Below are 12,078 nucleotides of genomic sequence, written 5' to 3'. Positions count from 1 at the left end.
TGCTATATATGCATAAGTTTATATAAATAGTTTTGCTCTTTAATATATGTTGATGTTTTGAATAAATTATTTTTGGACGAATTGAACAAGCCTCTTGAATACTGTTAGAGAGCAAACCTTAATTGATTCATTATCTATGAATATAAAGGAAATTAGCTTTTTTTCCTCTGGTAATATATTCAGGGTCGTAACTAGACCCAAGTTACTTGCAGCAGGTATCAATTATATGATTACATTATATTGTGTTAACAGCACCAGGAAGGGTGGTTCTTTTAAATTTATACTATGGACAAGGTGCTGATATATCTTGGATTTTGGTGTTTCAACAAAGCAGTACACAGTCAATTCTGCAGCTTCCCTGAAAGATATGTAGCTGTACTTGATGCCTGGTCTTTCAATCTCTGGCTCTCCTGCAGTCATAACCAAATTGTTGCTGAGCTTATATTGTTTTCCAATTGTAGTTCTGATGATTTGGTCATCTTCCTGGCATCCTTAGTCCCCGTAACTGTGCTGCAAAGTGTGTAATCCTGAGTTCCTGACATCCTGTTACCAGTGTGCAATCCAGAATTCCTGTATTCAGTGTGCAATCCTGAGTTCTTGGCATCCTGTTCCAGTGTGCATGCCTGAGGTCCTGGCACCCTGTTGTCAGAGAGCATTCAAGAGTTCTTGGCACCCTGTTACCAGAGTGGAATCCAGAGTTCCTGGCACCCTGTTACCAGAGTGCATAGGTGAGTTCCTGGCATCTTGCTGCCATTGTGCAATTATGAGTTTCTGACACTCTGCTATCTGTATGAAATCCTGAGTTCCTGACACTTTGCAAATTGTGTGAAACCCTGAGTATCTTACACTGTTATATACATGCACAATCCTTGACACTTTGCTACTTATGTGCAATTCCAAGTTTCTGACTCTACTACAAGTATGCAATCCTGAGTTCCATGCTATCCATGTGCAATCCTAATTTCCTGACATTCTCCTTCCCTTGAGTAACCCTGAGTTACTGAAATTATGTTACCGATGTACAATACTTATTTCCTTACACATTGCAACAAGAGTGCAATGCTGAGTTCTTGACACTCTAGGCCTCATTTATCAACTAGTTTTATTAGTCACAACAAGTGATTAAACTTGTAGAGTACAGTATGATAAATGGTGTTCAAGACAATCAGCTATCAACTGTCATTTTTCAAACAGATGCCATTTGGGAATTGACTGGAGCGCTATTATCATAAGCAACGAGAAAGGTAAGCAGGAGATATCTTTTTGTGTTATCGTTCATACATATAACGAGGCAAAGTGATTATTGTTTAGTATTATATAAAAACACCTCTACATGCATGCTCCTCTAATGGTCCTACTCACCTGATATAAGGTGAGAGCACATGAAAAGGTTTCTTTCAGAGTACTCTTGATTTCATATGGTACAGGTGGAACGGGAATCTCAAATTAAAATGTATAACAAAATACACACCAATAGTGCATTACCAGATAACAACAAATTATTTATTATAAAAGCACTTCAAAGAATAAATAACAAAATAAAATCATTGCTTGTACCAGAAGCACGCTGATGGAAAACAAAGTCCTCCTCAAAACCCAGAGAATGTTGGAAGAGGTAGTTACCTGATGGATGGTGTAATTCAGTTCAGTACAGGAAGGTCCCAATCAGCACAAACACATTTCGAATAAGTATCCTTTATCAAGACACTTGAAATATGCCACCATCAGCAAACTACATATATTATCTTCCAGCATTCCCGTAATTTCAGATGAGCCCTTCAGGGCTGTTGCCAGTACCCTTCAGCGGTTTCAGCGTCTGTGGCAATGCTTCTGAACAATGTTCTGAAAATAAAATTAGCACTAAACATTCGGTTACATCTTATGTTGCGGGGTAAACTAATATGAAATTAGTCAGTCAGCCAGCCCAGTGGTGCATACCTAACCACCAAACAGCTCCCATGCAAAGAAGACTAGCAGAATCAAGCATAGGCAGAACAAAACATTTCAGATATATCATCAGTATTTAATCCCAGATGTGGTATGTCCTGCATTCCCAGAGAGTGGTCCCCCCCAACCTGGACATTTTTCAGCAGACACTAGAGACATGTAGCCAGCCAGGTTTTGGTACGATGGTATTCAGTTTGAACTGCAAGGTGGAGAGATTTGTGCTCAAGGATCCAAAAAGGTGAGAAGAGGTCCCAGTGCTATTGGTGGCACCATACTGGCCAAGATATGGCAATTCTTAGAATGACAGTGGGTTGCTATTGCATCTTGCCCTAAAGCGGGATTTAATAACGCGGCAATTGAAGCCAGGATTTTTAAGAAACAATGGTTCTCTGGTAGAGTTATAGAGACCATGCTCAGGTGGTAATCTTACCAGAGGTGTAGACTCTTTTGCAGGGTGCGAGACATCTGCGATCATCATACATTCCTAAAGTAGTCGTTGGGACATGAAATTAGTGTTGACAGCATTACCTTAACCTATTTGAATCACTTAATATAGTGGATGTTAACTTTCTCTCGTGGAAGACAATTTTTTTCCTCTGGCTATTTCCACAGCGAGGAAGGTGTTGGAGTGATTCTGTGATTTGCCCCACTTATATAGGGGCCAGGAAACCTATCCCTTACAATGTAAAGGTACAGTCTACATAATCAGCAACATCTCAGTGTGGTACAGACCTTTGGCTGAGCAGCTGTGTTGGGCAGCAACAAAATCTGTGGTAGATACTTGGCACATTTTACAAATTTAATGATTTTATAGTTTTGGTGTTGTGCAATACTGTGAGTATACTCACCTGAAGAGGCTGATATGGAACTTCACCATTGTCTAGTGTCCAACAAGTAGACAAGAGTAAATGCGATTTTGTGCAGTCATTTACGTTCCAGTTCTCTTGTTAAGTTTAGCCAAACTAAAAGGGTTTTTTTCGAGGATGTGGTTTCTTTCCATTAGTTATGTTATCTCTGTTTCTGACCTGGGGACTTTGGTTAGAAAAAGAAACGATTTGCCTGCAGGGTGGGGATACAGAAGAGTGAGGAGCACAAAACATATTTAATATTTTGAAATGCTAAAGTCCTAAAGGAGCCTTGGTCCAATGCACACCCAATGGATTCAGAGGAAAGGATTTAATACCAGTATAAAAATCATGTTTTCATTACATATCTTATTTAATCCTGTTCATAGCAACAAAGGTGATCATACTATAAGTATATTTACTAAAGTTCGGTTTTATAGAAGTGGAGGTGTTGCCCATAGCAACCAATCAGATCCTAGTTATCATTATCTAGCACCTTCTAGAAGATAATAGCTAGAATCGGATTGGTTGCAGTGGGCAACAACTCCACTTCTATAAACCCACACTTCAGTAAATATACACCTAGGAGAGGTCAACATGTGCCTGCACCATGGTACCTGAATAGTAACCTAATAAATGTGGCTAGTGCTGCCTTCTGTTGAAAGAATCACACACTGCATTTTGTTAAAATCAAGTTTATTACAAAAGGAAATGATTCAGGATTTATTATATTAGTCAGCAATTTTGCAATTTTTCATTTTCTTGAGAGTACAAACTGTAATACATATCCCCAACCTATAATGCGCTGAACACTATGCTGATGAATGCCCTGAGACATGTTGCAGTCCACAGGTATTGTTGTACGTGTTCATACCCCATGCTGCTATTTGTGTGAGATGTAGGTACAATTGTAATTGCCACTTACTTTTACAATATTGGTACTATCATCTAGAACCACCATGCCAAAGCTAGCCCATCCATGATACATTCTATTGTGTACACATAGATGCATTACATAAATAAAGAAACATATTTCTGTTATTAAACACACAATACTTGTATAGGTATATATACATCCTTTTATAGGTATATATATCCTGTTATATACAAACACACACTACCGTGCATGTTCAGAATTATTTATCTCTATAAATACACATAAATTTGTACATAAATATACATATGACATGGTATTTATATAACTATATCAGATTCCTGTGCCTGTATAGGCACACTGTACAAACAAAGCAAGATACAATTGGCACTAGAGCTGCTCTTTGAGCAACCAGTTAACTGCTTGTAAATGTTGAGACTTGTAGTTCAACAACAGGTGAAGTGAAACAAAGGTTTAATTTAATTTAATTCTTTAAGCACATAATAAGCCAAAATATGCACATTTTCATAAAGTCCTTTATGTACAGATCTACATAGGTCTGTGTACACATACACATAGGCCAGCGCATATACAGTATATGTATTTCTACATATAAACTGACACATTGATCTGATGGCCTACATGCACACATTGCTCTGCATATAACACAGATACAATATTCCGCAAAGTACTATATACCTGCAGTCATGACAGCCGGCAACACCGCAATACACTGGCAGCCTCTTCTCCTTCATCTTCAACTTGAGACTTTAGCCGTAAAATTGGGGGGTCACCACTGGTGTGTGTGTAATACACGGGTGTACCATTAGAGCACCAGGGTGGTGTACCAGGGTCACTAGAGTAATCTATATTTCCAGAGCCAAGCAAGTCACTAGTACTCCTTGCAAGGTATCTTCCCTGCTTGGTTGCCATTCTCTGTCTTTTCAGCTCTGAAAGGGTAATCGGGGTCTGGTCCAGGATGCCACTCCATAAAGGGCTTTGTGAATAAGAGGACAGGGAGTGTTTGGTATTACCATTAGTTAGAGAGGTGGGGATTGGTGAATCAGTAATGGTTTGGGAACAATAGAAAGGAGGGATTGGAGAGCAGAACCCATTCCGGAACTTGCTATCTGTAAAGTTCTCTGGTGTTACCATGACTGTGTTAGGATCCACAGATTCTCTCTGTAAAAATAAGAATTCAGTGACTCTTATGCTCATATGGCTTATCACTGCTTCACCATTGTATTACACCAATCACAGCAACAGTCTCCACATCACTCAACTCACTGTAATTTGTTATTAAACATGATCAAAGAAACAGTGTTAGATTTGTCAAGTGTCCTCAGTATTCTCGATTCTACAAGTTTTTTGAACAGTTAAAAACATGGACCTTTCCAGTGGCTGATTATAGTAATAATTTGGTCAGTAGCATAAGGACTAGTACAGAAAGAGGGCCCATAACTTACCCATCTAAACTATGACTAGGACAAGTGACAAAGGAACTGATACAGAGCTGTAAGTCCATTTGGCGGACAGATCGTTTTCGCTTTGTCCATGTGTCTAAGCCGAACATATGCAACTATGAGCAACTACAGACGATTCAGAGATATCCACATCTCAGACACATCTCCACTTGAGCTGAACTGGTGTAACAGGGAAGCAAATGGGCATTTAACTTGCGTGTACTGTGCTTGACTTACGTATACTCTCACCTTTTCTGTGTTGACCTTTTGACCATGTCGAGCTTAGTCCATGTCGGCCATTTGACAGTCAACCTTTTGACCCTGCCAACCAATTGCCTGTCTATCTAAATACTGTTCATCTTTCCCTTTTATACGCACACAGAGAGAGCGAGAGGCCACATTAGAATATATATCCTCCCAGTTTTCATTATCTAAGGTTTCCCCTAATGTTGGGTACATACTGGCCGATATATTGGCTGATCAATTGATCAGCCAATATATTGTGCCCCCATCGGCCAGTGTGTACAGACCATATGTCTGTGAACAACGTCGTTCACAGACATATCACATTGGCTGTGCTGCTCAGCCAATGAACAGATATGTCTTCAGACATATCTGTCCATCAGCAAGTGTGTACGGGCAATCAGCCGATCGCCCGTACACAGGGGTGCAGACAGGAAAGGGGGGGAGCCGCGAGCGGGTACTACTGACCCGAGTCCGGCACAACTCCCCATCCACAGGAGCCCAGCACACGCTGCTGTGTGCTGGGCTGCACTGGGAGACTGTCCGAGGCTGCTAAAGCAGCAGCCGGAGCAGTATTCCATGCCAAAGGGGGGGAGCGATCACGCTGATCGCTCCACCCATTAGCTGTGCGCGGGGCACACAGCGTCCCCGTCCCCAGCGCGCAGCGCTGCAAATTAATTTTTTCTTTTATTTTCCGAAGGAGATGTGACCACGCCTGCTGTGATTAGGTCACGCCCCCTACCCGCCCCCAGGTACGCCCGACCCGCTGCAGCATGCAGATGATGGTCATTCAGTGTATATGAACGTCCATCGTATGCAGATATATCAGCCTGCCAAGCCCTCTCATGAGAGTCTCTCTCCTCGGGGCATGGAGGTATAAGTTTCGTGTACAGTGCAGAGATAAGCCTTTTGGTGTTTGCCCCGCCAGAAGCTAAATACTCAACTCCATGAAGTCATTGTGGAGTGAAAGTACACAATTTGCAAATATTGATAAAAGAATTTGTGAGAAATGGAAAATTCGGTACGAATATCTGAGAATGTAGGGAAGGAAGAATTTTGAGAGATATCGTTCAACAAAATACTGTTCATCTTTCAATCCACACCCATCGCAAAGAGTTTCATAATTCACTAGAGTTTACAGTTGTGTCTATCTTCTGATCCTGTACAGCCCATTCTCCCAAACATTGAGGAGGCAAGACCAGCTAACTGATAAAAAACCCATAAAGATCTACCCCTCCAATCTCTTATATTAACTACTAGGTAAGGCTTTATTAGAATTGGCTTTTAGAGTGATATATGTAGGATGTACATTCTACACCCAGTGGCGCTTACCCCTCGCCCCTGACGAACAAAAATATGATATATGGTAAGAACTTACCTTTGTTATCTCTATTTCTACGAAGTCCATAGGGTTCCACAGGATACCTTGGGGTACAGGCGATGGCGGCAGACATCCAGGCACCACAGAGTTAAATTCTCAGCCTCTCAGGATGCACTGGGATCCTTCTCCTATACCCCGCCCCCGAGCCTCAGGCCACTCAGTTTCGTAACAAGCCATAGGCCGGAGCAGGAGCAAAAAAGAGAGAGAAGAAAGTCTGGAACACACAAGAATCACATTCTAACCAGAAGGAGACGGAGAAACCGGTGACCAGATCAAAGCCCATCTGCAGTACAGGTGCGACAGGGCGGGAGTCCTGTGGAACCCTATGGACTTCGTAGAAATAGAGATAACAAAGGTAAGTTCTTACCATATCTCATATTTTCTACTTCAGGGTCCATAGGGTATCCACAGGATACCTTGGGGATGTCCCAAAGCAGTATCCTTTAAGGGTGGGGACGCTCCTGTGCTGTAAGGAGAATTCGCCGCCCGAAGGAAGCATCCTGAGAGGCGAAGGTATCAAAAACATAATACCTTACAAAAATATGGACAGATGACCACATGGCTGCCAATCACCGCTGAACCACTGAAGCGCCACGTCGAGCTGCCCACGAAGGACCCACAGACCTAATGGAAGAGCTTTAAAAGAGGATGGAACAGGAAGACCTGTGAATCCATCCTGCCAAAGCTAGCGCAGTGGCCGGCCAACCCATTTTATGGAAACCAGAAAGGACAAAACTGAGAGTCTGATTTCTTAAATGGACTGGTACGGTCAACTTAAATTCTTAGAGCCCGTACCACATCCAAAGAGGCCTCACCAGCAGAAAGGACTGGGGAAGTAAAGGCAGGTACTATAATTTCCTCATTGATGTGGAAACTAGACACCACCGTAGGTACAAAACCAGGGCAAGTGCGAAGCACTGCCCTGTTCCTAGGAAAGATGAGAAAGAGGGAGGTCTACATGACAGAGCCCCCCATTCTGAGATCCTACCAAATCAATGGCCAGAAGGAATACATTCCTAGCCATAAGCCATTTGAAGTCCACTGAGCCCAGTGGATCAAATGGCGATCCTCACAGAGCCCTAAAGACCACAGCCAAATCCCAAGGAGCCACAGGAGGAACAAAGGGATACTGAATATAATGTATACACAAAGGTGCGGACATCAGGAAGAGTAGCAATCCTACAATGAAACCAACAGGGCAGAAACCTGCACCGTCAGGTAAGCAAGGCGAAGACCGTTATCTAAGCCCACCTGTAGGAAAGCCAACACTCTGGATATCCGGAATACCCGAGGAGCAGAGCCTGTAGGATGACACAACTGAAAGAAAGTATGCCATACCTGATGGTAAATTCTTGCAGATAAAATCTTCCGAGCTCTTAGCATGGACATAGGCCCTGTTAACTATAGAGCTGGAAAAACTCCTAGACCTTAAGAGGGCAGTCTCCACCGCCACACCGGCAAGGACAGACAACCCATGTCTGGGTATCAGCCAGGATCCTGAGACAACAGGTCTGGTCGTAGAGGTAACAGCTTCGGAGTGTTAACTGAAACACTCCAAAGATCTGAGTAATAGTGCCGTCTGGCCCATGCACGAGCTATCAGCAGGAGCGCGCCTCCTTCTTGCTATTACTGGAAGAAGGGATAACGGAGGGACGAGGTACACAACTTAGAAGGTCCACTGGACCAACATACGTCTACCATAAGAGACTCATCTCTGAAAGGCTCCACTTGTTCACCAGAAGATTGAACACCTCCTGATGAAGAGGACATTTCCCTGAATGCACGTCCTGATGGCTGGGAAAGCCTGCTTTCTATCTGAGGATTTCTGAATGAACACTGCCGATGACGGCAGGGATATAGCCTTCCACCCAAGCCAGAATTCGGGACACCACTGTTAGTGTCGCCCGACTTCGGGAACCACCTAGGTGGTTTACATAAGCCATCATGATGGCGTTGTCAGACCGTACCTGCACGGTATTTCCGTGGAGGACCTGTCCTGCATGCTGGAGAACCGTGAATACTGCTCAGAGTTCTCAGATGTTTATGGGAAGCGCAAAAACTACTGGTGTCCACCTGCCCTGGAACAACTGTGGACCCGTCACTGCTTCCCAGCCACGGATACTGGCGTCCGTTTTCAGAAGGACCCGGTGCGCAATCCCAAAGGGGGTGCCCCTTGTTTAGGTAAGCTTTCCGCAGCCACCAGGCCAGAGAGAGACAAACCTTCGGGGAAAGCACTATTGACTTTATCTTATGGGGCAACCCATCCAATCCGGAGAGGATCAATTTTTCTAGAGTGACACTGGGTACTCTCCACCATGTCGAACAGCGACACCCTGGAACCCAGGAACCACATTGCCGAGTGAATAGACACTCGGCGACTCAGCAGGCAACTGCGTACCTTTGCCTGTAATGCAGAGATCTTTTCCTCAATCACAAAGATCCTCAGATGTTGGGATATGGAGCATCCTCTGTGAAGAATCAGAGAGGACCATTTCCAGTGTATCAGTCAGCCCTAACGTAGCAACACAGATATTGTCCGTTGCAGATGGCACTGAAGTATCTCTGGAGACTCTGGTAACACCAGGAGGTCGCCCGGATTGGGTAACAAGCAGACCCCCTGCATCTGCAGGTGGGCTGCCATAACTGCCATGACCCTGGTAAAACTGGAAATGCTTATCGACTACTGCAAACCTGAGGAAAAACACTGGTGTTCGAAGTAAATAAGGACATTCAGGTAGTCACCCTGAATATATCCGACACCACAAAATTCCCAGGCTCCATTGAATGATGGAATGCAGAGTCCCCCTCCTGAACCAAGGAACCCTTAAGAATTTGTTGAAGGATTTGAGGTTGAGGATGTCCAGGAGTGTAACACCCTCAAAAATTACAGGGCCTTGTCTTGAATTGACAGAAGACCTGTAATGAAAAACCGTCTGGGAGGCTTTTACCGGGAGGAGAGGACATACATTCAAGAAAATACTTCTCTTACCCCAGTGTCCGTGGAGGTCAGACACCAGCACTGGGCGAACTGGAGAAGCCGGCCTCCAACTCTGGGGTCCCCCGAGAGGAGGCCCGTCCCGTGAGGCTTATAGTCCAACTTGGGAGTAGGACGTCTTTCAGCCTGTTCTTATGGCTGAGCAGATTTCCTGGCTACTGACTGTCTTGGAAAGCTATATTTTAGACTTACCCTGGCCTCACAGGGCTGAAAAGACAAAACCCCAGACCCCGATGGGACTGTAGCCGATGGCAGACAGGCAGACGTAGCTGCTGCCTGCGGGGCCACAATTGTGTCCAGATGAGGGCCAAACGGGACCTGTCCCGTAAAAGGCAAAGCATTCCAAATGGAATCTGCGTCCGCTTTCCAAGAGTGCAACCACAGGGAGCGGCGAGCCGCTACTGCTGCCGAGCCGCTACTGCTGCCGAGGAGAATCTGGAAAGGAGTAGGCTATATGTAAGACTGTCTCATTATGAACGTGGCTAAGTCTCTGAGAATTTGCCACTATCCACCTGCTCTGCTGGAGAGTCAGTGTGCAGAGATCCAGTTACCTACCCAGCGCTCCATGTCTCTGGCCCCCCAACACACGGCCATAGCCGGCCTGGAAGCCCCTCCAGCAAGGGAATAATTGGATTTTAGATATATTTGCACCTTGCAATGTGTAACCTCCTTCAAGGAGGACCTGGAGGGCATGGGCCACGTAACACTCCTCACTAGGCGTGTAACATGAGAATCTACCCGTAACGGTAACTCCCATTTGGAAAAATAATTATCCACAAAGGGGTATGCAAAAGGTCAACCGTTTTTGAGGCTGGAACCACTTACCCGGATTTTCCACGCCTCCTCTAAATGATCCACCTGACCGGATAGAGGAATTACAGTGGCAACACCCTTATCCTTAAAGAAGGCATAGTTGGATTTAGCCACGGGGGATATGTAATAACCAAAGCCGCACGGACTGCCCGTATAAGGCCAGGTATATAGACTTTAGACCCAGACTACGCCTCCTTTGCACTAAGGGGCTCGTGTCTGAAAAAGTCAATAATGTCACCGTCATCAGACGTCATGTCCTTACCCGTCTGAGACCCGAAAGGCCGTTTAGAAGGCCGAAATGGTGACTCCCCCTGTAAAACGTCCATCAGGTGCTATACCATTTGGACAATAAATTCACCCACACAGACTCCTGCGAGACCTGGGGGGGCGAAAAACAGGATACACTGGGGTACCATCAACTGCCCAGGGACCCCTGCATGTGATGAGACCACCACTCGTTGCGATAAACCCTATGGGGAAACGCAGGGAGCATTGCCCACAAGGGCTGTAAGCATCTTAGCCAGCCGAGGGTGGTCCCTTTTTGTGCAGGCACAGTGACAGAAATGGTGATATATAATACAACATGCCCAAACCCTCAGCGTCTACATATCCCTCCGCTAACTGCACATGATATCAGTACATTATAGCTGGAAGAGGATATCCTCGTTCACTTTCAGACATGAGGGTTGTGAACGGAGCGTATGTGACCTCCCACACAGAAAAACCACGTTTACTGTGAGGTAATAAACACCCTGCAACACCGCACCGCAAGGGCTGTAGCAGAAGAACAGGGATAGGAAAAAGGCTGACAGTCAGAAATGAAAGTACAGGCAAACAGCGCTAGCATTTAAGTCACATACAATGCACAGATAACATCCTGCATTACAAGCACTGCGATCAACTACACAGACCAGAGCCTGGTAGGAAACAGTGCTGCATACACTGACCTTAATTGAAGGAGAGGTATGCGGGGGATCCGGACCGCAATGGCACCTGTAACAGCTTCCAGCAGCGTTTGTCATTCCCAGCACATGTAGTGAGAAAATTGCCACCGAGGAGCAGAGAGGAGGCGGGCCCGGGGGAGGAGCGCTGACACAGCCCGCTCAGACCGCTGTGGAATGGCACTGTGCAGCGGGGGAGACGCCGGCTGTGAGACAGGGAAGGCGTTCTCCCCTGGCCTGCTATTAACCCCTGGGACGCCGCGCTGTACCGCACATGCTGCGGTCCGCTGTCCCTGGTGGTCTAGTGGAAGGCGCAGGATCAGTACCTGGCCCCACGCGCAGCCGGTCCCCAGGGAGCCCCCTGCCTGGGGACCAAAAAGGACTGTGTTACCGGCGGGTGCCCACCGTGGGACCCCGCCGCTTACCTTGTCCCCCGTGCATCCGGCCACAGTCCAGGTAGCCGGGGTCACCGCTAGCTGTGACCCCAGCTACCAACCAGCATCCCCGGACCGGTACCGGCGTTCTGGTACCGGCGGGGTGTAGGAGTGACAGCATGGACGTCAATACTGACTGTCC

General features: G+C 45.6%; 1 protein-coding gene and 1 long non-coding RNA gene across 2 annotated transcripts in view; one reads left to right on the top strand and one right to left on the bottom strand.

Annotated features, from left to right (window-relative positions):
- The first annotated feature begins 627 nt into the window (after positions 1-627).
- The window catches only part of LOC148514906 (uncharacterized), a 54,900-nt gene continuing 43,449 nt past the window's right edge, over positions 628-12,078 (top strand). The window contains exons 1-2 of the long non-coding RNA XR_015879435.1: positions 628-728; positions 1,195-1,244. This is a non-coding gene — a long non-coding RNA (uncharacterized LOC148514906). The remainder of the gene's footprint in view (positions 729-1,194; positions 1,245-12,078) is intronic.
- Positions 3,501-12,078, bottom strand: part of PPP1R16B (protein phosphatase 1 regulatory subunit 16B) — a 73,529-nt gene continuing 64,951 nt past the window's right edge. Inside the window, exon 11 of the mRNA XM_088480622.1 lies at positions 3,501-4,848. Coding sequence (XP_088336748.1) covers positions 4,372-4,848 — 477 coding nt within the window. The 3' untranslated portion in view covers positions 3,501-4,371. The remainder of the gene's footprint in view (positions 4,849-12,078) is intronic.

Source organism: Taudactylus pleione, unplaced genomic scaffold (assembly GCF_031769625.1).
Source record: "Taudactylus pleione unplaced genomic scaffold, aTauple2 ptg000256l, whole genome shotgun sequence".
Taxonomy (NCBI): Eukaryota; Metazoa; Chordata; class Amphibia; order Anura; family Myobatrachidae; genus Taudactylus; species Taudactylus pleione.
The sequence above is the reverse complement of the archived record's forward strand: the minus strand, read 5'-3'. Positions and strand labels throughout refer to the sequence as shown.